This window comes from Podarcis raffonei, chromosome 8 (assembly GCF_027172205.1).
Source record: "Podarcis raffonei isolate rPodRaf1 chromosome 8, rPodRaf1.pri, whole genome shotgun sequence".
NCBI classification, from domain to species: domain Eukaryota; kingdom Metazoa; phylum Chordata; class Lepidosauria; order Squamata; family Lacertidae; genus Podarcis; species Podarcis raffonei.
The window spans coordinates 57,903,400-57,930,817 of record NC_070609.1 but is presented as its reverse complement, the minus strand read 5'-3'; the positions used below and the strand labels follow the sequence as shown (position 1 = coordinate 57,930,817).

Genomic DNA, 27,418 nt, shown 5'->3' with positions numbered 1-27,418 from the left:
ATGGGGGACCCCTAACAGTGAACCCCCTGAATACCTCAGGGATTGGGCAGAGATCTAAGAGATTAGGCAGTCCTTAAAGTATCCTGAAGCCAAGTCAGTAAGGGCCTTGAACTCGGCCTGATAGCCTATGGGCAGCCAGAGCAGGCTTTTGAGCACCAGAATCATGTGCTAGCGATAGTGTGTCCCAGTTGGTTCACATGTCAAGCAATACAGGTCATGCTGAGCTAGATGGACCAATGGTCTGACTTGGTTCAAAGGCGGTTTATTGTTTTCCTCTCACATATTGATTTGGGAACCTCTTCTCATGAATATATCACAGATTTCACAAGAACTAGGCCTCGAAACATAGAGATAGAGAGATTTAAAATTGGATGTGCCTGAAGAGCAAAGAGCCTGGGTCTATAGGACCAAAGTGTCATCGCCGGACATATGAGCACTTTGCAGAAGTGTCTGAATTCCAGCAGTCAGGATAGTCCAGAGTCAAATCCAAAGCTCCGTACTCTAGAGTTCCAGGAGTATCCAAGTCACAGTCCATCAACAAGGGCAGAAGAGAAGAAGAGTTTGGATTTGATATCCCGCCTTTCACTCCCCTGAAGGAGTCTCAAAGCGGCTAACAATCTCCTTTCTTTTCCTCCCCCACAACAAACACTCTGTGAGATGAGTGAGGCTGAGAGACTTCAGAAGTATGACTAGCCCAAGGTCACCCAGCAGCTGCATGTGGAGGAGCGGGGAATCGAACCCGGTTCACCAGATTACGAGTCCACCACTCTTAACCACTACACCACACTTGCATGTGCTCTACCTCCGTGTCACGGCCTTTGGCAAGGAGAATGCAGAGGATTTGCTCTGGCCACTGAACAGTGACTGCATTGTCCCTCCTTGAGCTTGATTGGAAAAATCTAACAAAACAAAAACCTTCAAAGAGGCTTAAATATATATTTTAGATGCTTTCATTGTTTTATTGTTTGAGTGTTTGCCGTCTCAGACTCCTCTGGAAGGGCAGGCTATAAATGAAACGAAATAATACTATACCCACTGGGTTAGAGAACAGTTTCCCATGGAATTCATTCTAGAACTTTTCCCATTAGAAAAATGTGAGAGACTTTATAATGTAGCAGCAGAGCTATTGTCTATTGCAGTGGTGTGGTTGGTGTCCCAGCAGGGTGAGATGATGGACCTCTCTCTCTCGGCCCTGTCTTCATTAAATGAGTAGTGGTATTTTATGATAATCTTTTCCCTAAGGGGGAAAAAATGTTGTTTAACATGGAGGGGGGAGGAGAGGAGGAGGAGGGGAAATAATCCTGCTCCTTTTCATTCAGGAGACAAAAGCCTTCTCGATGCAGCATCCCCACTCTGTGACTCCGCTGTTCTGACACTGTGTCAAGGTGCCTCCACTCGGCTCCTTGTCTCTGATCACAGTTGGAGTGTCTTGATAGAGTCGGGAATCAGTTGTGTCAGCAAGTCTTGGCAGAAAGTCAAAGAGGGAGCGTCAGAAATAACCATGCCCCCCTTTGCTAAAGCAGAGGATGCTGGGAGATGTTCCCCCACTTCTACCTCCAATTTAGTGTTTTAAAAAAAGAAATTAATGTTCATTTTAATGCTCCATAAACCATTCTTATGGCACTCGTGCATCAAATGGTCTAGAAGAGGGGAGGGCAATTCGCAGCTGAGAGTCTAGCTTCAGCCCCAGGGACAATGTGAACTGCCCCCCGGGTGACCACTATGGATGGGTGAATTTATCCATTTCGGCTTCTCTCGGTTTCTCTTTTTTCCAGTCTTAAGTACAGTTCTTCATATTTACACACCAGCTTGCTTGCTTGCTTGCTTGCTTATTTATTTTATTTTAAGTCCTTGTGAAAATTCATCAACATTTTAGTGTGAATTTCTCCCAATATACACATTTTTGTATGCAATTTTCCCCAATATAATTACAAAGCAATTTTCCCTAGCACAATGTATTTCTGTATATTATTTTCAGTAATCTGTGCTCTTATTTTTTGCACACTTTACCCTAGGATTTGCATTTTTGCATGCATTGCTCGACTAGAGAACAAAATTGCAAAAATCAGAAAAGTGTGAATTTCAAAAGATGCCTGTGTTCCACCTTGCATACTGTCACAGAAAGGACGAATTAGGCAAGTCCACTTTTAAATGTGAACCGAATCTAATTTCTCCCCCATCTCTAGATGGTTCTGAACATTAGGGCCAGACCATATATTTTTTTTTCTGCCTGAAGGGAAGGGCAAGATAATAATAATAATAATAATAATAATAATAATAATAATAATAATAATAATAAATTTTATTTATATCCCGCCCTCCCCAGCCGAAGCCGGGCTCAGGGCGGCTAACAACAATCAAATAATCAAACAATCAAATAAACCAACATTCTAAAAATATTTCATTATAAAAATTAATTAAAATCAAGTTAATGGCAACCATTAAGCAAAACTCTGTGCAGGTTGCCAGAGGAGGGAGTCAGGCTGCGCCCTGACCAAAGGCCTGGTGGAACAACTCTGTCTTGCAGGCCCTGCGGAAAGATGTCAAGTCCCGCAGGGCCCTAGTCTCTTCTGACAGAGCGTTCCACCAGATTGGAGCCGCAGCCGAGAAGGCCCTGGCTCTAGTTGAGGCCAGCCTAACCTCTCTGAGGCCTGGGACCTTCAGGATGTTTTTATTTGCAGACCGTAGGTTTCTTTGTGGGGCATACCAGGAGAGGCGGTCCCGTAGGTACGAGGGTCCTAGGCCGTATAGGGCTTTAAAGGTTAAAACCAGCACCTTAAACCTGATCCTGTACTCCACCGGGAGCCAGTGCAGCTGATATAGCACCGGATGAATGTGGTCTCGCAGCGAAGACCCCATAAGGAGTCTCGCCGCGGCATTCTGCACCCGCTGGAGTTTCTGGGTCAGTCTCAAGGGCAGCCCCACGTAGAGCGAGTTACAATAATCCAGTCTGGAGGTGACCGTCGCATGGATCACAGTGGCTAGGTCAGGGCGAGAGAGATAAGGGGCCAACTGCTTAGCTTGGCGGAGATGAAAAAATGCCGCCTTTGTTATAGCTGTAATCTGCGCCTCCATAGAGAGGGAGGTATCGAAGATTACACCCAAACTCTTAACGGACGGTGCTGGCACTAACTGCACCCCCGCAAGAGATGGGAGTTGCCCCCTCAATCCCATATCGTCCCGTCCCAGCCAGAGGACCTCTGTCTTCGAAGGATTTAACTTCAACCGGCTCCCACGTAACCATCCAGCCACAGCCTCCAGGCATCTGGTCAGTGTGTCTGGGGCCGAGTCAGGATGGCCATCCATCAACAGATAGAGTTGGGTGTCATCGGCATACTGATGGCAGCCCAGCCCAAAACTCCGAACAAGCTGGGCGAGGGGGCGCATAAAGATGTTAAAAAGCATCGGGGAGAGAATCGCACCCTGAGGCACTCCACACACCAAGGAGTGGCGCGATGACAATTCCCCCCAAGCGCCACCCTCTGTCCCCGACCAGAGAGAAACGAGCGCAGCCATTGGAGGACTGTGCCCTGGATCCCCACGTCGGCAAGGCGGTGGTCTAGGAGTTCGTGATCGACCATGTCGAAGGCTGCTGACAGGTCTAGAAGAATCAGCAGCCCTGACCCGCCTCGATCCAGCTGCCTGCGGAGATCATCTGTTAGGGCGACCAGAGCCGTCTCGGTCCCATGACCAGCGTGGAAGCCGGACTGGAATGGATCGAGGGCCGATGTTTCATCCAGAAACCTACCAAGCTGTTCAGCAACCGCTCTCTCAATCACCTTACCCAGGAATGGGAGATTCGAAACCGGGCGGTAATTGGACAGATCTAAGGGATCTAATTATGTTTTCTTTAAGAGCGGACGCACCACTGCCTCCTTCAGTTCCCCTGGGAATATCCCGGTGCCAAGGGACAAATTGATGATATCCCCCAGGGGGGCCCGCACCTCATCTGGACACGCTCTAATCAGCCATGACGGGCACGGGTCAAGAGGACAGGTGGTGGGCTTTCCAGCTTGGAGGAGTCTGTCCACATCGGCTGGGGATATCCGGTCAAAGTGGTCCAATACTGGACCCGAGGACAGTCGAGGGGCCTCCAGTTCATTTATTGTGTCCAAATTGGCAGGAAGGTCATGGCGGAGCAACAGGACCTTCTCCGCAAAAAAGCTCGCAAATGCCTCACAGCTGTGTGTCAGATTGTTATTTAAATTTGGCTGTCCTTCAAGGGACGTTAAAGACCTAATTATACTAAATAATTGCGCCGGGCGAGAGCTAGCGGATGCAATGGAGGCCGAGAAGTAAGACTTCTTAGCGGCCTTCACTGCCATCTCATAGGTTTTCATAAAAACCCTATAAGATGTTCTTGAGGCTCCGTCACGAGCACCCCGCCATACTCGCTCTAGCCGTCTGAGATCCCGCTTCATTTTCCGAAGCTCCTCGGTAAACCAGGGAGCCCGGTTTCTGTGGGGTCGCAGAGGGCGCTTAGGTGCGATCTCATCGATGGCTGCCAGGAGCTGGGTATTCCAGCCCTCAACAAGCTCAGTCAATGAGTCGCCAGGGGGAGCAAGGTCCCGCAAGGCCTGACGGAATCTATCAGGGTCCATCAGCCTCTGCGGGCGAGCCCAAATCGGCTCGCCACCTAAGCAGGGTGGGGGTGGAAAGTCAATCCTGGCTTTCAGAGCGTAGTGATCAGACCATGGCACTTTCATCAAAGGAGACATGATCACATCTATACCGGCACCAAAGATCAAATCCAGCGTGTGGCCTGCTTGATGTGTGGGGCCCGAAACAAACTGGGAGAGCCCTAGTGTTGCCATGGAAGACACCAGGTCCAGAGCCTGTGAGGAGGGAGTGGCATCAGCATGGATGTTGAAGTCCCCCAATACCAATAGGTTAGGGAACTCCAAGGCCCAGCCAGCCACCGCCTCCAGCAGGCCCGACAGGGTGGCTGCTGGTGCGCTAGGTGGCCGGTACACCAGCCAGACAGCCAAGCTCACCTCAGAGCCCCACACTAGGCCAACACATTCAATGCCGGGGATCAGTGGCGATGGTAGAGCCCTGAAAGAACAATCTTCCCGGATTAATAATGCCACCCCTCCCCCCCGGCCCACAGTCCGTGACTGGTGGAGGACGGAGAAACCCGGGGGCGCCATCTCTCGTAAGGTAACAGTTTCCCCTTCGCGCACCCAGGTCTCCGTCACACAAGCCAGATCGACCCCCTGCGAGGTAAAGAAATCTCGCAGGGTGGCGGTTTTGTTGCCTATAGACCTGGCATTGCACAACACCAGTGACGGAGGTGAGTAATCCTTGCTCACCCTACCCTCGTCCCTCGGGATGGGGCGCAGATTGGAAGGGGTACGAGCATATCTGTAGAGATGGCGCCACCTTTTCCAGGTCTGGAAGCTGACAGCAGAGGCAACTGAACACTAGTCATGAAGTGGCAAATTCAGAAGTGCATGGTCTCTTCATGACAGTCACAACCCCACCTCCCTTCTAAGAGCATGCAATAATCTTATAGTTATACAATAATAATTAGGAATGCATTGCAACAATCAGTGCAGATCTCCATGTGTTGTAGCCTTCTAGCTACAACGATGTTTCCTAAACTTGGGTCTACAGATGTTTTCGGACTACAATTCCCATCATCCCTAACCACTGGTCTTGCTAGCTAGGGATGATGGGAGTTGTAGTCCAAAAACAACTGGAGACCCAAGTTTGGGAAACACTGAGCTAAAGCTATTTTCTGTGCATGAGCAAATGATTCAGGGTGCTCCAATATGTTATTTCAGAGTAGCTTAAGTTGTGTTTTCCTTGAAGTTCCATTGTATATAACAGAACTTGCACACAATTTTCTTAAAACAGAAGCAAGCACCTTGTGCTTTCAGTGTTCCTAAATGCTTAGCTTTGGAGCACACATAATAACTCCTCCTTGGTGTTCTTCCTGCATTCCTTTCCACAGCTGCTAACTCGCTTCCTTTGACTCTGATTGGCTCCAATCAGCGCAAAGGGAGAGAACTGGCTTTTCCACAGTGGCTTAAGAAGCTCCCTTTCCATGCTGTTGGGCAGCTCTAGGCCTCTGGAGACAGGGACCCCACTGCAGAAATAGTAACAGGTCTTTGACCCTCCACAGCCTTGGAGCACTGCACCTCTGCATAATGTTGATGTCAGGACAGCATCCTCCAGAAGACATGAAGGCAGGAAACCAGCTGATGGGATACTGGATAGGCTTTGTAGGACATAACACAGAGAAACAGACAGGGGTCTTGGGAGGAACGGCTCAGGTTGTAGTTGCTGCTGCTGCTGCTACCCACTGCACACCCCTCCAGCACCCACCACCTAAAGATGCTGCCTCACTCCGCCTAATGGTTGGTTGCCTCTCTATGGTAGTGTTAATTTTTCAGTTGCCTCATTTTAGCTGTTGTTCTCTCTCCACTGTATGTTAGGTCTGACATTATTGTTTTTAGTGATCCAAAATCTGGTTTGCCGCCTTGGAAATTGCATGGGGAAGTCAAAGCACAGAATGTGACAGATAAATAGAAAGGTCCTGAATACGCACTCTTGCTTAGGAATGTAAGATGTCCCTTGCTGGTAAGGCAACTCCAACCTTGAGAGAGCTGTGGGCAAACACACCCTCTGGTGGCTGCATTCTGATGTTTGTAGACCTTGGTGGTCCTACCTGGCAACAACCCACAGAGCACCCAAGTAGTGCCAGGTTGCTGCATCCAGCTGTTACTTTAGCTTTGCACAATACTGCGGATGTGGAGTCACCCCAAGGGATTGTGGGGAATTAAAATGACACACAGACTTGGCTTTCTTGAGTTGCTCAAAGTACCATGCTAGACTCTGTGGTGGTGGTGGGGAGTTTATAAGGAAGGGGGTCCAATGCAAGTATCAGCAAAGGGTGCTTTCATGGCCCTGGCAGCTGCCCAAAAGTGCTTTGTGACAACAGATGATGGATCAGATCAAGGTCCACCTACTCCAGCATCCTCTGCAAGAGTCTCAGCAATCAGCAGGTGCTTGAAAGCCCACCAGAAACTAGACCGTGGTCCATCAGAGGACTTCAGCCTTTCCCCCCACTCCTGGTCCAGTGGCTAGCTAGTATCATTATGGGTTGTGCAACCAGCTTTGAGATCTTTGGCTAAAGATCTTATTATTAAGACGCGTGGTTTGCCCCAAGACGGAGGTCCGCTCATGGCTAGCACACTTAATGCTGCACGCTGAGCTGAAAGCTGAGCCCTCCATTCTTCTGCTTTCCATTTCATCCTGTTCTGCCCCAAATTTTCCGCTGAAGGCTTGTCACACACTCCTTGCAACTTGCCTAAAGAACAGCTTCCCCACTTTTAGAGGGAGCCTTTTTGACAGCATGCAGCTCAACCGGCAGTTATCCCCCATGCCCTCCTCTGGCTAGTGAGCAGCGTGGAAAAGAGGGGAGTTTAAGAACACAACAGCCAAGGCAGGAATTAAAACACACACACACACACACACACACACACACACACACATACACACCAATCTTTATATGGAGAAAGCAGAGAGAGAGAGGTTCAAAAAATAGCATGAATTGTACACTGGAACACTTAAGACTTCATTCGGCATGGGGTCTGAATACCGCTTTCTCCTTTGCTCTTTATTACATGGTTAGAAGGCCAGCAGTGTGAAACTTACAGCTTGACTTTTGAAACACCTATAGCGGCGTAGTTTGAGAACTTCAGTGTTTGTCACCGACAGCTCCCTGCAGTGCAACATACCGGTTTCTCAATAGAGCCGTATATATGATTTCCCTAAGTGCTTACAGTTCCGCCGTCCTACATAGGCTGCTTTCAGAAGTGACACTTAAATTGGTATTTTTGCATTTCCCCCATGGGTGGGGGGACAGGACGACATTGGCTAAAATGCACACGCTCTTAAACTCCATCCCAGGACACTGATATGGCGAGGGGGCTACCTCTATGGGGGGAACTTCTTCAAATCTACTGGTTTCTCATGGAGGACTTGCTTAACACTGTCCCCCCTCCTCCCTGCAGACCTCGCCTCCAACCACAACAAAGTCCAAGGGCCAGCTCATACATCATCACATAGCCCTGCTGGGAAAAGTTTCACCTACTACATTTTTATTTTGGAGGGGTTTTTTGTTTTTAATAACAGGAATTATACCAACAAATGCAACCGCTTTCAAAAAAGAAAGAAACTCAACATAGAGAAGGAATCTAAAACAAGATGGGGAGCGGGGGGGATAAAAAGCAAGAAAGAGAAAATAAAATAGAGGGGTAGGGAATGTAACCGGAGGGGGAGTGTAGGAAACAAAGAGGTTGAAATACAATAATGTAAGTCGTATTCATGGGTGAGGTTCAAAGCTACTCTTCTGCATGTGAAAAGTTATTTTCAACTTGATGGAAGGACTGTCTAACATCTCATGCTGGATTGTTGCAACAACATCAACAGCAAAAAGGTGGAACTAAATCCAGCAGTATTCTTTGTTTTGTGGAGCCTCAATATGATACAGAAAAAGCTGCTATAATTAAACTATGGAATTTTCTCCCACAAAACATAGTGGTGGCCACCAACTTGGATTAGACAAATTCATGGAGGACAATCGTAGGAGCACAGGCAGCTGCTTTATAGCGAGTCAGACCTTGTGCTCATCTTGCTCAGTATTATCTACACTGACCGGCAGCACACATCCAGGGTTTCACATGGGCCTCTCAAGCCCCACCTGGAGATGCTGGGGACTGAAACTGGGACCTTTGGCATGCAAAGCAGATACTCTACCACTGTGCTACAGCACCTCCACCAATGATGGCTGTGTACTGCAGGCAATAGGTGTCTCTGAATACCAGTTGCTCAGATTCAGCAGCAGAGAGAGGGATGTTGTAGATTTCTGACAGGTATCTGGGTGGCTATTGTGAGAACATGATGCTGGACTAGATGGACCATTGATCCAGCAGGCTTCTTCTTATGTTCTTAACCATTACAGCACCGTACACACACTTAAGAGAAGCAGAATGACACAGGTTCTTTCCACTCACTCTTTGATGCAGATAATGAATGAAGAATGACCAAGATGGAAGTGCTGTTTCCCCTAATGGACCCCATTTGCCCTAATGGACCCAAGGGCCCTAATGGACCCTAATGCTCCTTGAATGTCACAGACTGGCTGGATGCAGAGGACTGGTGGGAGGCACCAGCTGGGGAACCCCCAGGGAAAGAAGGCTCAGAGCCAGGGGATTGATGATGGGATGGTGATGGGTGGTCAGAGGGAGAAGACTTGGAGGAGGTAGTGTCAGAAGCTGAAGATGCAACAGAGTTTAGGACGCAGGAAGAAGCTGGGGCATAGAGCAGTCCTGATTCAGAGGCTGGAGAGGAGGGGGGTAAGGAGAATGAGAGGAGCCTGGTTGCTGAAGAGTCCAGGGAGTTTCCTCCTCCAGCTGCAACCAGCTCCCCTACTCTCTGGTCTCCCAGAACAGGCAGAGAAATGAAAAGAGCAGAGGAGAGGTTTGTTGCAGGCAGACGCAGTCTCCGATTGCTTGGGGAAAACCTAGAGAGGAGGGGAGTTAAGCAGTTGTGGGCAGTCCTTGCAACTGCCTCATTGGGGGCAAGACCTACTGAGAATAGTCATTAGGATCACTAGGCCTGCACTATTTTGGTTTCTTTGAATAAAGAGTCAACTTCACTGACACTGGTGGCATTTTTAAAATGCTGACCTTCACCTCACTCTGGCTTTTAACATTAGGTAATGAGGGGCTTGGCTTTCTGCAGCACCCAGGGGATGCAACACACTGAATAAAAAGGAGCTCTCTTTAGGGGGTGATGCTAAGTGCTTTGAATAGTGGTAAGCCAAGCATTTGAGGGCCTTCCTGCTCCAAAGTCATGCCCTGACGGCACCACTACTCATAACAGCACACAGGATGAAACTCACAAACAGGGTTCTGTTTTCACACACAAAAAGCTCCCCCTCTTCTTCTTCTTCTTTTTTGCACTTCTCAAAGAAACTGTCCGTGCAAATTGATGTCAGAATTTTAAAATGAAATTAGTTCTTATTCCACATTAAGAACATTCTCAGGCAGTTAAGTTGCCATTCATTAACAGAGCCAGCCAAGGCTCATATTTTGTTAAGAATCTGGTAGGTGACAAGGTAATTATCTGGCTCTTGGCATTCCTAATCCCTCATTTTCCCCCTATGCTTTTCTTTTTAAGCATTCTGCTTTCCTTCCAGACGTGGATTTTCAGAAAGACTTTGCCTGTGAAAAACTAATGGTTTCCTAAACAGGAACTAAGGAGAGAGCAGACACCAAAGTTCTATTGGGTCCTAAGATAGACGTCAACGAAATGTGGAGTCGCAGCTCAGTGGTAGAGTATTTGCCTTGCATGCAGAAGGTCCCAAGTTCAATTCCCTGCATCTCCATGCAGGGCTGGGAATGTCTCCTTGCCTGTAACCCCAAAGAGCCACTGCCAGTCAGTGTGGACACTACTGGGCTATGTGGACCAATGATCTTCCTAGGATCCCTGTGAGATACTTCTGGGATGACCAGAAGCAAGGGATGAAGGCAAAAAAGCCTTTCCCCCACAATGGGTGTTCAGGGGCATGCATAGAACTTTGAGAAGTTTACAAGGGGGACCTTCAACAAAGCTGTTTATCCTTCAATCCATCCCTCAAATTATGAACGAAAGGAAGCAACCCCATTCTATCCATGTCCTGAACCCTTTCCTACCTGGCAACAACACAGTCCAGGGTCAATCCAAGAATGAAGTCCAGCAGTTAGGATACAGTTCAGAGTCCAGCAGTCAGGATACAGTCTGTAGAGGTCCAGGAACATCCAAGTCAAGGTCCATCAACATGGGCAGCTACAGCACCTCTGTTCTGCTTCTCTTTTGTACATTGCCTGGTGATTGCAGCATCGAGACTTGACGAGGCATGTGACCTCCACCTGTTTCAAGCCTACTCTAGCTAAGGAATCACATCCCTCCTTCTGCAGTTAGTGACCCTTACCTGGCCAGCTAGGGAGCTGGGCTGTGGGCCCTTGCCTGCCTCAGCTTCCTAGAGCGCCCCTCCTGCTGCTCCCTATGCCTCTGAGCTCTCTGTGTTTGTGGGGACATGACCCCTCTGGCTCTAGTGATGGGTACTGTTGCTCTGGTTCCTGTGCAGTGACCGCCATCATCCACCACCCTGTGAGAACTTCCTTCCCCATCCTCTGCTTGCCCCGGTGTGTCCCAGTCCTGGCTACACCCCTCGCTGGGATCCTCTTCCTCCTCCTCACCATCCTGCCATTTCAAGACAATCCATTCCCATGGGGGGAAATGCCCTCTGTTTTTGCAAGTGGAACAAACTGTAAATTAGTGTAAATCGGTTCAACTTTTCACTCCTATCCTTGGCATAGACTGCATACCCACCTTGAATTTAAAGCAATACCACCCCTTTCAAATAATCCTAGGAACTGTAGTCTGTTAAGGGGACTGAGAATTCATTTGAGGGGTATGCTACAGTTCCATTATTCTTTGGGAGGGCCGGAGGCGTTGATTTAAATGTATGGTCCTTATTCATCCATAGTCTGAATTTTTTCTTACCAGGATTTGCAGTGTTCATATACACAGGATTCTCAACACCCCCTTCTCTCACTCACCCCAGCAAAAGCAATCGTGTGATTTCTCATGGCGAAGCATTTAAATTTTTCATCTTAAAACATGGGAAAATACAGCAATGTCTGAAGCCCTGTTCTATGAAGTCAAAACAGAACCCTATAAAAATTGACAGTACAAAAATGACTTCTGAAGTTGTCTAATGATATCTTATAATTATCCCTCTGGGCACTTATAATTGTTCTCATGACATGTAATTATGTAGATAAATTTAAGTGTAAAAAACCATTAACAGTGCTGGTGTTTAACATGTGTGAGAGGGCTGGTAGTGCAGCTCTCACTTTGCAGAAATCAAAGCTTATATAAATGTCATCATATGGAAATATATTTTTCTGTAAGATTATTATACACATGTTGCTTAGAATTTGAAATCAATAGTGAGAGGGCTGATCTCTAGAAAGGGATTTAGGGCTGCAATCCTGTACACTTCTTCCTGGGGGTAAGCATCATGGAACTGAATGGAACTTACTTCCAAGTAGACAAAGATAGGCTTGCGTTCTAGAGTGTCTAGAACTCTCATGCTAGATTTTGAAACACCACAGTATTTTTGATTATCTAGAAAAAAGATATAAACTGCTGCTGAAGAAGAATTCTAAACAATGTACATAAAATATAATACAGAATAACAATCAGCAATACACAGATAAAATTAGCAATATTTTAAAAACAAGTATGCAAAACCTAATTATATGCCTAGGCAGCTGAAAATAGTTTATTATTAAAGAATAGTTTATTAAACTTACTGAAGTAAGAAAGTTATTTCTTACGTAATGTTAATAGGCTAGGCATTTCAGACCACAGGTGCTGCCACACAAGATTGCATCTGGGTCTAACTCACAACATACTTTTGGAATGTATGTTATCTAGACTACCAACTTAATCATTGCAGTGACCAACCTGTAAGGGAGATCGGTTCAGATGGGAAGCTGAGGCTGCAATTCTATACACACTTACCTAGGAGTAAGCCCCACTGAACTCTAAGGTAGTTACTTCTGAGTAGATAGTGAATGTTGGTGAGATGATGGCAGAGATGGGATTTGAACTGGGGGCATAATAGTTTTAATGACCTTTTGGTCTCTTAATTTCTATTCTCTGTTGGCTCTCTTATTGTTGATAGGTGTTTTCAGCAATGTGTGTCAGGATCTGAATGTAGAAGTGAGTTCAGCTGAAGGAAGGCACAGCACTGGGGTGGGGGGAATTTGCATGGGGGAAAATGGTAGGCGTGGGAGAGTTAAAATGGCATCCAGTCCCATCAACTCTCATGAGATCAGACCATCATGCTCACCCAGTTTAGAATCCTGTTTCATGCTGGGACCAACAAGTATCCTGAAGGTAGCATGGCACCATCATGGTCACTAAGAGCCTTATCCTTCATGAATTTATCAAATCCCCTTTTTAAACTATGGAAGTTGGGGGCCATCAGCACAACAGGTGGTACGAAACTTCACAGCTGAACAATGCCTGGCAATAAGACATGCAGTCTGTTCTGGGTGGGATTACACTCCCCTTGAAGGGATAGGTACATAGTGTGTGTGTGTGTTTTGGTGGGGTGTCTCCTGGGTCCAGCATTGTCACTAGAGGTCCCAGCTGAAATGAGTGGCACAGAGTGCCTTTTTCCACCTTTGGCTGATTTGCCAGCTACCATAATTTCTGAACAGGGATGGATCATCTGGCCACAGTGATTTATGGTGACCTCCCAGTTGGCTTACTGGAATGTGTTGTATGCAGTGGGTCTGGTAGGATGGAAGGCAGGGAGGTCAACACTAGGTGGTGCCAGAGCCAATGAGAGGCAGCACCAGTGATTATACTTTTCCCCCTTCCTCCTCCTCTCATTGGCTCTATATGGGGTTCCCCTTGAAAGTGACTTGGGAGCTTCAATTAGTGCAGAATGCAGCTGCCAGACTGTTAAATTAGTTCAGGTGGATGCACAGATTCTAAAAGAATTACATTAGCTTCCTGTTTGCTCTGATTTGAAGGGAAGGTGCTGGTGCTTACCTTGGAAAGCCTAAACAGCTCAGGACTCAGATGCCTGGAGGTGCACCTCTCATTAGACCCGGGCTGCTCACGTCCTGAGATCCTCGGAGGCGGCTTTTCTCCATATTCCCACATTGTGTGAAGCTTACTATGAGATGACGTGGGATTCATAGACTTCTCTGTGGTGATGACTCATCAGTACAGTGCCCTTCCTTTGCAAATAGTTAAGACATATTTGCCTGCCTGGCCAGCTTACGTTTTGCCCAATGGTGTATTTTAAGTATGTATATTTGCTTATTCTATGATTCAGCTGGTTGATTTTTATTTGGTGTTCTATTACCTTCCCCGGTATTGACGGAGGGTGGATAATACCGTACTTTAAATAACCAAATGTGATATCTTGCCACACCCATGTTCTTGCTTTTTTGGCTAACACAGATTTAGGAACATTCAACCAAGATACACGGTCCATTTTTAGCAGAATCAATGTTTTCAACAAAGGGAATGTGGGAGTCTTGAGTGATACTAAGAACATAAGCAGAGCCTGCTGGAACAACTAGCGGTCACCTAGTCCAGCATCCTTTTCCCATAGTGGACAATGAGGTGCATACAGGAAGCACACAAGCAGCACCTGAGCACTCTTCCCTTCCATGGTTTGCAGCAACTGGTTTTCAGAAGCATTTCTGCCTCTGACCATGCCTTCACCTGTTCTCCTGCACAGCAGTAAACCAGGCAGTGTTGCATTGAGTGTCATGCTTTTCAACTGTAAGGTGCAAGCTGCAAATGTTCCTACGTACTATATATGGTGAGCATAAGACCACTTTTCAAGATTTAGCCGTTTTTCTCCAATTCATGTTTCCCATTGATCAGATACTATTTTTTTAAAAAGAAAAGAAAACCACCTTGCTCCAGTTCTTTATTGGTTACATAAAGCGAAGCTCCCAGAATGACTCTGCAACTTGGCTCCTTGGCCTTCACCCCTTCCTGGTTGCCTCTTAGATTAGGAGTAGAACAAAAGTTAGATTGGGATCTATTGGTAAAGCTCTAGGAGATTTGCAGTAGGTCATTAAGGGTTTCTGACTTCCATCTGAACAATAGCAACTGCTGAACAATAGTAAGAGGAAAAGGCATCACCTTCATCCCACAGAAAGCAAATAAAGTTGCTGAAACAATTATTGTGAAGTGGAGAATCAGGAGTAGATTTCATATATGAAAAGACTATGAGAAAGTGAATTGCCGGGCTCAGCATATGCTCAGAGGCGCCATGCTTCTTCAATCAGGCATGCACTGAGCCAGTATTTATAAAACTGCTGCTTTAATGCTGTTAAAAATATTTGATAAAAATTATTTTTTTAAAAAAATCTAGGGTATGATCATGGTTGGAATACTGTGTACTGTTCTGGATACCTCATCTCACAAAGGTTATTGTAGAGTTGGAAAAGGTTCAGAAAAGGGCAACCTGTAACCAAGATGATCAAGGGGATAGAACAACTCCCCAATGAAGAAAGGTTGTGGTTTTTGGGACTACAACTCAATGCAAAATATATAAATTGAGTGGGTGCAACCAGCATTATTACAAGTTCTTGGGTGTTAGCCCTCACTCTCCTTGATTGTCATAGAATTACATGAACTGTAAAGCCAGCTGCTTTCACAGTTAATTCTAACAAGGAAGCTATTCATTGATTAGTTAGTTCAAGTAATATTTGGATTATTTGAACTTGGGTCAATTCTCTCAATTGTTCTTGCAATTTATTTATTTTTGTTTCTAATAATACTTTCAACTATTTTCCATCATAAAGATAGGAGCAGCCAGCAATTCACAGATCCAAACACACTCTGTATTCCATCGGGTTTTGTCCAGCCTTTTATACTACATCAAGATTTGGTATTGACCCTTCTATAAATTTCACCATGGAAGTTATTTTCATTATGTGGTCAATGTCTCAGATTTTAATTAGCCACTGATGCATAGGTAGTGCTCACTTTCTCTGTTGAGCAGGGTTGTGTGGGTCACCTTCATCATGAATAGCTGAAACATAAAAATAACGGGAACTTTGGGTTTGAAGTGCAACTTATTTTGTTTATTTATTGTGAAAGACCAATGGCAAAGGGAGGTATAACCGAACCTGGAGCCTGCAAAGACTTTCACTGGTGTGCCTGTGCAGGGGCCCAAGTCTCTGAGCTTTCCTCAAAAAGAAGAAGAAAGTCCCTAGTCCTCCTAGAAAGAAAGTTATGGGGGAAATGTGCAGGCGATCTCTATGAAATGAGAGTGTGGTGTGGCCACCTTGTATATTTTTCCTGGTACTGAGGTATGCTCCTTGCTTCTTTTGACAGCAAAAACATCTGTGTATATGTTCATAAAATCAATATTGTGCGATCTCTATATAGTCAAGCCCAGTAGGGCATAGCTGACTTCCATGGCAAGCATAATGTTGATGAGGGTAGCTGTCTCTCTAATTTCCGCCTCTCCCCATGGCAGCCATTTTGTGTTATGTGATGCCCCACCTCATAGCAGCTGCTTTTGTGGCAGCACCCCCGACATTTGGAACGTCTCCACTGGTTCCAAAAAGGTTGGCAACCCCAGTGCTACAGGAAGATTCTAGTTCCAGATTACTATTGCAGTTAAGTCTTTGAGGTGGAGAAATTACTAAAGCAGGAGAAAGGAGTACTTAGCTAGGGCCTATCCATTTATTCCAATATGTGGCTTATCCTGTCTAATAGATTTGATAGGATTTGGGGAAGCAAGTGAGCAAGGAAGCAGTGAATTTACATGCCCAAGCTTTTCAGAGAAATATCCACTCAGCAGCAAGAGATGTGCTTAATGCAGTGGCACCAAATGTTTCCATAAACATTGAATGACTGAAGCCAAACTATTGCTTACTGGTGGGCTTACTATCAACAATGGTTCTGGCCTATATGAAGGGTCTAATTAGGTGTAACAGTGAACGTATGGTGTGTCCCTCCTCCTAAAATAGATTTTACTATCTTAAAGCTTTTCCAAGTAGATCTCAGCTACAGCTAGTACTAGGAGCCACAAATTCATGTGTTACCATCAGTACACATGCAACAACATTATATGCTGGGTGAACACTTGGAAACTGAGGTCTAGCTCAGAGTAGTGCGTTCTGATGGTTGCCTCCTTGTGAGAAATGAGGTTGCTGGCAACTGGGCTGAGGGCCTTTTCAGTAGTGGCACCCACCCGGTGGAACACTCTCCCATCAAATGTCAAAGAGATAAATAATTATACAACCTTCCATAGACATCTGAAGGAAGCTCTGTACTGGGAAGCTTTTAATGTGTGATGTTCTGTTGTGGTTGTGTATATTCTGTTGGAAGCCACCCAGAGTGGCTGGGGCAAACCAGTCAGATGGGCAGGGTACAAAAAATAAATTATTATTATTATTATTATTATTATTATTATTATTATTATTATTGACAGGCCTTCAAAAGTTAACGCCCGCTATGTCCTGTAAAGAGGTGTCCATAGAATAAATAAAAGATGGATAGCTCAGAATTCACCCATAAACCCATTCTGTCCTATTCATGCATCGATCTTTGATGCACATTTTATCTCAAAATATGTATTGTCTCAATGTTTGCATTTCTAAACTTGTATTATCCTAAACTATGCATTTTGATGCACTTTTGAGCCATGGGCTGTATTGCAAAATCAGAAAAATGAGAAATCTCTGTGGTCCATGCGGGAAGACCAAATGAAATTCTCTTCCATCCCTAGAAAGAGTGTATTATACAGTATATGTCAGGATACACAGTGTTCCTGATTCACTAGTTAGATATTAACGTTTAGAATTGGTTTCATGTACCTCTCAAGCACATGACAGACTCCTATTGGAATTTGGATGGCAGGGGCTATTCCTACAAACCATTCCCATATATTACACAAGGGATTAGAATCCCAGAGTTAGGTGTGCCAACTCCGCAAGATAATGAGTTTCCAGAGGCTTAAGTCATGTTCCACAGAATTGTATAACCTTTTCTAATTCATCTTACCTGGCTCCCCTCATTACAAATTCTTATGGGCCTCACGGTCAGGAGTCCCCTTTACCTTTTTAGGGTTAAGAGACATATCCCATCTGATAAGTTACATTGCATATAGACATTTGCCTCCACCAAACTTCACACACAGCAGCAGTACATGGACTTCAAGACTCCAACACTCATCCAATGTATTCCCTTTATTGAACTGTATTAGTTAAATGCAATCAGATTAAGTCACATTTATAAAGCAGACCATCCAGTTGCACTGAAACCGATGATATTCATTACATAGGGTTTTTTTTTTTAATCACTGTCCGGTGAACTGGCAAATCCAATCAAAGCATTAGTCTTCAATTGTTAAAAAAAAAATAAACCCAAAAAAGTGTAAAAAAAATATTCAGACAATAGCCAAGCCATCACATCACGACGCACAATTACCTAAAATCGCAATTAAAAAGCAGTTAAACGGGGGAGAAAAAACTAAAGGAAAGGGGAAGAGGGGAAAAAAAACCACTCCTAAAATCTTGGACTATCCGTATAATACAAGAAGCAACAAAGGGCAAGAGCATCAAAGCAGATTCCTATCTAGCAACTATAAATTCAGTCAGAAGCAGAAGCTTTAAAGTACACTAAGCTCAAGCAGGACAATAAAAAATACTGCGCATGGAATACTTTTAATCTCTTCCATTAATATTCATTTCCAGCTGCTTATAATAGCAGCGCCTCATGGCCAAATCATTAGAGTTTTACATCTGGGTTGCAAATGACACTTTGATTGGATGTAATGTTCAAATGGTCCTCCCCACTGAGCTTCCGTCAAGTCTTCTGCAGAGAGGTGTCCTGTAGTGCCAGGGGCTCACTGAGCGTGCTGGCTCAACGTGTGGTTCTGGAAAAAGATGGGGGAAAGGAGACATGCGTGAGGGGCAGAATAATAGAAAGCAAGCCCGTACCCTCCTACTCAGTCGCATTTATGAGGAACTCAACATAAAAGCTTTGCAATTATTACAGAACAAAATGCAATAAAGAGGAAGGGGGGGAGAGGGAAAGAGAGAGAAAGAGAGAATGCTCCTAAGTAACAGCTGCCAATGTGACACATTTGCTTTGTACTGATAGATCTGTTAATGCTGGCATGAACTTAAGGAAGAAAAAAAAGGGGGGAGAGAGGAAGAAAGAAACACACAACGAAATGGATTGCAGTTAGCCAAGTAGCACCGCGAGGATTTCGCTGCATTTAGGCAAAGTGGTAACGCTCTGCAAGGGGTGCTTGCCTTCTGGGACTTCCTTAACTGTAACAATTAAACAATATTCTCTGTTGCACAGGGACACACATACACACAGGCTGCCGCCGCCGCCTTTGCCATATCTCCATTCGCTATTCTCACTTGCTGCAGATAAGACTGTCTTGGCAGAAAGGGACGCCAGATTGCAACTCACAACACTTCGACAGTTGGAGAAATAACTTCGGCAAGAGAAGCGCACCAGTTGCTGCGCTCCGGCCCATCCTGAACTTGGCACGGGGAAGGTGCGCACAGGCCTCCCAAGCTTCACGGCGTGACGGAGAGGGTCAGTGTGCCTCCCCTGTGGCACATCCAGCTACACCTGGCTCCCGCCATTAAGGAGTCCCAGGTGCACAGTAAAGGGAACTTGCACAGGGAACCCAAAGGGGAATTGAACGCTCCCAATTTTTACAAACAGGGCCATAGCCAGCGATTGGGCTTTACTCAGAGCAGACCCACTGAACTTAATGGATCTAAGTTAGTCAGTGGTTCTACTCTGAGGCTGACTAGTGCTGGATGCAGCTGACAGTGCAGTATTCTGGTGGGTATCCATTTCACGGCAGAAAGGGGTTAACTGCGAGGGTGGAGGAAGGTGGCTGTGTTGTTCAGTGGTTCGAACTTGGTGAAAGGATGGCATTTACCACACACCTCTGCAATCAGCTTCCATCCCTTAATAAAGGGAGCTGCAACTTCCCCTCAAGGGAGACATTAGTGTTCAGACATCCTGTCTGTCATTTGCCAGCAGGCTAAATAAATCCTAATGCTGTGCAGTAGTTGCATATCCAATCTAATGCAAACGGAAGTCATGTCTCAGAGTTACAAGCACCTCAGGGACGGTGTCTGGAATCTCCAGCTCCAGGAAGCACTGGAAAGATCTCCTGGCCACTCTCTCTCTTCAAAACACTCTGCAACCAGGTCTACAACTCCTCCAAACACAGTTCTTTTCTCAAAGATCTGTTGAAAGACATGATCTCATGCTGATCTGGTGGTACGGAATGAGAGACCATTCAGTTCTCATTCTCCTGAAGGGGGATTCAATCTGAACCAATAATTTTCAATTTTGTTTGCATGAGTGGAAGCTACTCCTGCAAACAGAAGATTGTGGTCCTCATTCAGAGAAAAAGAGTTATGCTTACCTCCCATTGAACTCAAGCCAGTCACCACCAATTTGCCCATTCATTCTAAGAAGGATTTGCTTTCAGTCAAAGCTTCTGTGCCTTTTCACCTTTACAACACAAAGGTCTGAATGTTTGCTCCCAAGATTTCATGGCAGGTTGTTGGATTTCCTGATTATGTGTGTTTGTGTGTTTAGGAATATGTTCCCTTATAAGGATGCATCCTAAATTAACTGATACAACAACCCTAAATGTTTGCCTTGCAATGCCTATCTGCAAAGCTGTCCAACTACTCTTTCACATCAGCGTAACATCAGACAAACACACAAATATATTTAACTCTCTACAGATCCTTCACTTCTTTCTAAGCAACTCAAAGTTATTCTCCGCACAGGAAACTCCTCCTGAATCCATTATTATTGAGATGACATCAGTCTAATGAAAATTGTCTGGTGACAACATCTAACTAATGGAGGATCCATTTGCAGGCCTTGTCTCTGGAGGTAGCGGCGACCCCATTTAAATACTGTACACTAAGTTGCTGAACTGTGCACTTCCCCAGAGTGACCACCAGGTGTCACAAGTGCCGTGGCATTTCTAAGTCGTATCAAAAGTTGTTAGCAGGCATTGTGGCCAGTGGGTTTCTTATGAAACTACACATAATAATGCTCATTCTTCTGCACACCACATGACAAAAGGTTAGGGGGGGGCAAGCATACAACACTGCTATGTGGAAAAATAGGTACAGCATTTTTTTTAAAAAAAAAATAAATGTAGAAGAGAAATCAGAGCTTCAAAACAGGGCAATTGCACCAAGAACTGTATTGTAGGAGATGTAGAAGGTGGTTGTTCATTTATTGCAGTTATGCATAATGGTGAGCATTTAGTTCAGGGCTGGGGAACCCGGTGCCTTCCAGATGTTGTTGGACTACAACTCCCATTAGCCCCAGCCAGCATTGTCAATGGTCAGCGGTGAAAGGGGTTGTAGCCCAACATCTGGGAGGGGGGGTGAAGCTTTCCCAGCCTAGATCGAGAAAGACATTTAAAATGCTGCTGTTTCTCACTGGCACAGCTATTTCAAAATGTCTTTCGAGTTTTTTAACGTTCTCATTTATTAAATGTATGCCCCCGACTCTCCATAAAAGATGCTCGAAGTGGCTTAGGATAATATAAACTATATAGCAACAAAGTATTTTTTAAAAAAAATACAAAAGAAAGAAAGCCACAATAAATAAAAGCAAGAGGCAATTAAAGGGCAGGGCAAGGATACAGGATACGACCCAGAGTCTTGGTATGCCCTTGTTTTCCTTCTCTTTTGTAAAGGTTTTGCATTTTGCTGCATAAATGTTTTTTGTGTGTGTTTTTTTAAAAAAAGCTTTAAAAAATAAATAGTAGAGGAAGATTACAGCATCAAAGCAGAAGAAGAGGAGGAAGAAGAAAACAGCCCCCTCTGTAAGTCAAAGACCTGTCTAAATAAGTAGCTTTTCACCTGCTGGCATTGGTCGACAAAGTGAGGGGCTAAACTGGCTTCCTTAGGAAGAGAGTTCCAGCCCTCTAAGCGCTGCCAACATACCTTTCTTGTGTTCCTGCCAAACACACCTCTCCTAAAGCTCTTAAAACTTGGCTTGCAAGCTGTCAACAGCCTTGTAATAACACGGGGACTCAAGACGATCCTACTGGATCAGGCTGATGGCCCGTCTAGTCCAGCATCCTCTTCTCACAGTGGCTGGCAAGATGCCCTGAAAGGGGAAGCCTACAAGCTTGCCACTCGGCCCACCTACCATTTCTAGCAATGGAGAGCTGCGGTCAGTCTGAGCAGGCAAACAGCCTCACCTGCTATAAAGCATCTTCCTATCTTGCTATGACTAGGCTGCACATGAAAACACAGTTACACTGTCAGTTTGGGCACATCCCTGGGGAACTGCAAATATTCTCAGGACAGCAAAAGCAGTTCCTGGTCTGGGCTGTCCATCTGTGCAGACATTTCCTGCATGCACTCACATGGGCAAAACCATTGCTGTTCAAACTCATTCTCTAGTCAACTAATTTTTTTTAAAAAACCCACAACCAAGATTCCCTTTTGCCTTCACAACCCACTGCATGCACCTCATGTCCCAAGAAACCAGACCTCATCAGAAACGCAACAGCGCATGTTTCATGTTACTACACTTCCTTCTGACATATGCCTGCTTGCCTCAGTGCAGCCATGTTTCTTGTTGGCCGTAGATTTCAATTTCTTCGGACAGCCTAATACCAACTTTTCCCTCCTTTTTTCTTAAAAACAAATGCAAAAGATTTAGCATTCTCCAGTCGAAGCGAGGGCTTTTGGTGCTCAGCAGATCCATACTTATTTAGGCAGTATCATTTAAAAGATAATGCACAATCAGCACTAGCGGCAAGGCGTACGTTCCACAGGCCGAGAACATGATTTCCAACCTGTGTGCCTGCCGCATTGATTACACCAGGCAGGTCAATAACAGAATGGTATGCGGCTCTAAATCTGATAATGAAGCTCTCCTTGTGAACCTTCTCTTCTCATACACGGGTTAATAATACCTTCTGCACACAGCTAATATAAAGAGCATGCTGTTTTTGTAAGCAAGAGGCTGGGCAAAGATGCAAGGCTGATTACGCTCAAATTTGACAGCAATTCACAAGCGGGGTCACTGTTCAGCTCCCTAACAACCCACGGCCTCAGCCGATTGTCATGCCACCCATCAGTCCCAGGGCCTCAGAGTAACATTTGCCATGAATAAAACTAGAGAGTCATGTAAATAATATTACTCTTGGGGAAGCCCTGTGGGTTGTATGGAGAGCTTTGCACAAATGGCCTTTCAGAATTCTGCCCCTTATTTGTTGGCAGGGATATCTGGAGTTTGTGGGGGGTACCATATCATCAAATTTATCTATGGAGAAGAGAAGTTATCCAACTGCTTCTCAGGGGTAAGCCATCTCCTGCCACCATCCCCCCCCCCAAAAAAATAGTTGCCCCTCTACTGCTGCAACTTGGTGGTTCCATAATACAGTGGCACCTGTATTATGGAACCACCTTCTCTCTGAACTTAGGTGGGCATCCCAATTAATCACACTTAGGCACCTGAAATTTGTCCCCCATCGTGGTATGAATGACCACATGCTCAGAAGGAGATGGGGCATGTAGTTTCCAGGGCACCTGGGGATCGGGTGCCTTGGGAAAATTACATTTCCCAAGGTCTCTGGGGCCTGAGTCACAACTGTTACAGTGCTTAAGCTGCCAGGAGAGCACATTAGAATCCAAGCCAGAGAATAACTTTAGATTAAATGACCCTCAACTCACAATGCACCTGAACATTATAAGCATATTCAAAGGCAGGTAATTGTGAATTCTGGCGACATGACTAGTGACCAGGTGGTATAGGTAGCCATTCACCTTTCCATATGATTACAAGGCACCACACGGTACATTTTAAAAATATTACTGGCTGGCTGAACCTCTTTCATTCATACCTGCAGGCTAAATAGCAGATTCAGACTAAGTGAACAGTACCTTGCAAAATGCATATGCCAGTCAATCACCCGGTGTGATTTACCCCCTTATGGAAGTTCAGAACATATGTTTGCGGTGAGCACACCACCTTCAAGAACAACTTTATTCTTGTTACTGAGCATATACTAAATGTATTTTTTAAAAAGGCATGTCTAAATGACACTCATGCTCTGCCTTCAGAACAGCAATAAAGGCAGTGGGTTTTAAGAGGACCAACAGAGAAGCATAGCAAGGCAACGCTGGCAAGCCGGAAGAGCGAAGTGGACGAGGAGGAGGCATGGGCGGGGGGGCGGAAATGGAGCACAGCTAAAAAGCTGGCACTCGAGCTGGGAATCTTCCACCCTGCAGTAACAATCTCTGCCAGCAATCCACAGGAGTACTACAACAGAAGCAGGTGAAAAAAATTAAAATGCTACCGGGAGGGGAGCAAAGGCGGTTTGAGACAGCAACACGTCCATTTGATGGTGTGCTCCACATCTGTTATGCATCTTCCGTGTGCCAGGTAGGGTCTACTGGTGAGAGCTGGAGATTTTGGAATCGAGGTGAAGGAACATGGACTCAGCCAAGGCTGTATTCACATGACCAGAGACGGATACTTAGGGAAGGGGCACAGTTTGGTGGCAGAGCATCAGGTTCAATTCCTGGGATCTCCAGGTAGGGCTGGGAAAAGACTCCCATATAGAACCCCAAAGAGCTCATGCCAGTCAGTGTGGAAAACAATGAGAAGGATAGAATAAGGCAGCTTCCTATTTAGGTGGGCTTAGGGTGTGTCTCAGCTTTGTCCCTCTAGCCCAGTATTAGTTACTCTGGCTGACAAAAGCCCTCTAGAATCCCAGGCAGACATCTTCCCCACCCTCTGTTACCTGATAGACCATGGAACCTAAGGTTTCAACTGTGGTTTCCTAGCTCACGGCTAATATATGCCAAATATACCTTAAACAAACAAACCTGCATCCAGAACCTAAAGGACTCATCCCCCCCCCGCCCAATACTTTGCTTTTTGGGTGTTTCCTTAATTGCAAATGTTACCCATTACATTTTATTGTTTGTTTGATGCAATTAAGAACAAACCCATCACGAGGATCAAGATCTTTTGTGCTTTGGCTTTTCATGCGGATATTTTTCATTCGGAGGGGAAAGTACTTGCCTCAGCCAGCAGAGCTTATATTACGGGGGTCCTCCAGGGACCCCCCTGCCCCACTCCCAAGAGCCTTAGATTGGGACTGTGCTAATCCAAAGCTTGAGATGTGACAGGCAGCAACCGGCTTGCGGCAGGGAGGGGGCTGCGAATCAGAAAAGCCTGCAGGAAAAAAAGAAAAAGAAAACGGGGTGGGGGGAGAGCTGAGAGTGCAGAATGACCACTCATGGCATTGTGCATCCCCCACCCCTTTTCTCTGTCATAGAAGGAAATTGCGGGAGGGGGAAATCACCTTTGCACTGCTGGGCAGTTTGTATATATGCTTATTTTTAGAACGACCTGACAATTATCCAAGGGTCTAACACTAACAGATGGCCTGTCTTAAAGACTCATATGCTCGCTAGCATGCACTTCCGACAAAATGGTAAATGTACTCAAGAGCGTGCCATAAACAGCTTTCAATGAGTACTCCAAATCCAATTTAGTTAGCACACTTCATTAAAACCGATAGCGGGTAACCAGAGCTTCTCCTAAACCCAGGCATCAATTCCCAGCCCGGTTGTTCCAGGTAACGCGCAAGTGTGGTTCGTTATCTGTCTAGCTCTCAATTTCCCAAGAAATATGTGGCCTACCCTCATTTCCTTTCTCAACTGCTAGGGAAAGGATGAATCCTAACCTACAGAGCAACACGTGGGGAAAAAAGCAGGAGGGGGTCTTCTAGGAATGAGAGCTTGCAGCTTCTAGTTCTATTTGGAGGATCCATTAAAGCTGAGGAGGAGGAGAAGAATTGGACTTGCCCACTGATGAATTGTGGATTCTTAACAGCAGCATCAAAAAGGAGGTCATTATCATAAGTGAAGTGCAACACCCCACTAGATGCTATACAAGAAAACCCAGTCTTCACAAATGGCAAGGAAAGTGATGATTTGGTCCCGATGTTCTAGATGAATGCAAAGGCTCTCTTTGCATAGCTCTCAAGCTCTCTCTATCCCCTTGCTTTAAAATCCACTGTTCCCATGAAGTCTTTGCCTCTACCTGTTAGTCCTCATACCTTACCGAAACTAAGCCTTGGTTTGTCACACTGTTTTTTTCTGCATATTCCCCCCCCCCCCAGATACTTATGCTATGCTGTCTCTCCCTCTGCTGACATGTAGGGCTGTAAACATCTTGAGGGCAAGGACATATTTTCATACCTCTCTAAAAAGTACCACGTACACCAATGGAACGATAATGAATGCAGCAGCATCTTTGTCATTACTATAGGGAAGGTTTTCAGCATCCCTGTGTACCAAGGCAACCAACCAAGCTGGTTTCAAATAATGATCCCAAATTACTCCCTCTAAAAGCAAGCTCAGGTGGCTAGTGCTGACACAAATGGAGCCACCGAGAAACAAGAAGGTAGGATCAGCTTGTTTGGGGGAACCCTGATGTTTGTAAAAACACGAAAATAAATAACAGCTCTAATGGGACAATGCCCCTCCCAAAAAAAAAGAGCGCAGTGAGCATGCTCAAAAACCATAGAATGCAGGGTGTTAGATGGGAATTAAGAAAAATGAAAAGTGGAGGGAGTGAAGTTCAAGAGGTTTAACGTCCTGCAGGATGGGAGGACCTCTGGCTGGAACGATGAACGGCAGCATTTCTATTGAGAACACACTGCAGCATCACATTGTTGCAGCAGGCTGCACTTATTCATGTACCAGAGTTAGACTGCCGGTGCAGACCTCCTTAGTTTTCCTCCCCAAAGTATTGCTATTTTATCACTTCTTGTACATTATGTCAAACAAACTGTGAATTCTTTGTGCCAAAGCAATCCCCCCCCCCCGTGTGTGTTTATTTGCATATGTATTTCTTCAGTGAGAATAAAACTCAAAATATCCCAAACGCAGAATTCCCAAATATTTAAAATGTGGATTTATTGAAAGGGCATATATATATATATATATCTGAAAAGGGGGCTATTGCTCTGAACAGATACATTGCTGGACTACAACTCCCATCATCCATGACCACTGGTCATGCTGATTAGGGCTAATGTAGTTCAAGAACTACATCTGAAGGGCATGATGTTGACCAAGGATACTTGGGCATTACTAAATGCCATATAGTGGTGCCTCTGGTTACGTACTTAATTCGTTCCGGAGGTCTGTTCTTAACCTGAAACTGTTCTTAACCTGAAGCACCACTTTAGCTAATGGGGCCTCCCGCTGCCGCTGTGCCACCGGAGCACGATTTCTGTTCTCATCCTGAAGCAAAGTTCTTAACCCGAGCTACTATTTCTGGGTTAGCGGAGTCTGTAACCTGAAGCGTATGTAACCTGAAGCGTATGTAACCCAAGGTACCACTGTACTAGCATCTGGAGGCTACACTTTACAAGGGAGTGATGTGATGGCAGATGATGCCACTATTTAGATTCCGTGCATCACTTGACAAAACCACAAACCAAAATCATTACATAGATTTGCAATATGGAATCTCCCTACTTTGACATTATTTGCATTTTCTTCAGAAGAAGCCAAATCCCCAAGAGGGGAGCTCAAATACATTATTTTTGGTATGGGTCCTATCAAACCCCTTTAAATGCTGCATCCATTCACAAGCAGGAAGCACAACATGCAGTACATGTGAATCTGACTTCCCCACTTGATTGCAGCACCTGCAATCAAACAGCACATAATAGCCCTGGTCTACAACATCTGGAGGCCACTGTGTTGGCAGCTCTGCCTTAGTCGAAGATGGAATTTGAGCTTTAGGTTCAAAA

General features: G+C 45.3%; 1 protein-coding gene across 4 annotated transcripts in view; it reads right to left on the bottom strand.

The window, feature by feature from the left end:
* Positions 1 to 17,786: 17,786 nt before the first annotated feature.
* ZNF423 (zinc finger protein 423) overlaps positions 17,787 to 27,418 on the bottom strand; it is a 306,120-nt gene continuing 296,488 nt past the window's right edge. For all 4 annotated transcript variants that reach the window (XM_053400192.1, XM_053400189.1, XM_053400190.1 and 1 more), the window contains one exon: positions 17,787 to 18,490. In XM_053400192.1, coding sequence (XP_053256167.1) covers positions 18,461 to 18,490 — 30 coding nt within the window. In that variant the 3' untranslated portion in view covers positions 17,787 to 18,460. The remainder of the gene's footprint in view (positions 18,491 to 27,418) is intronic.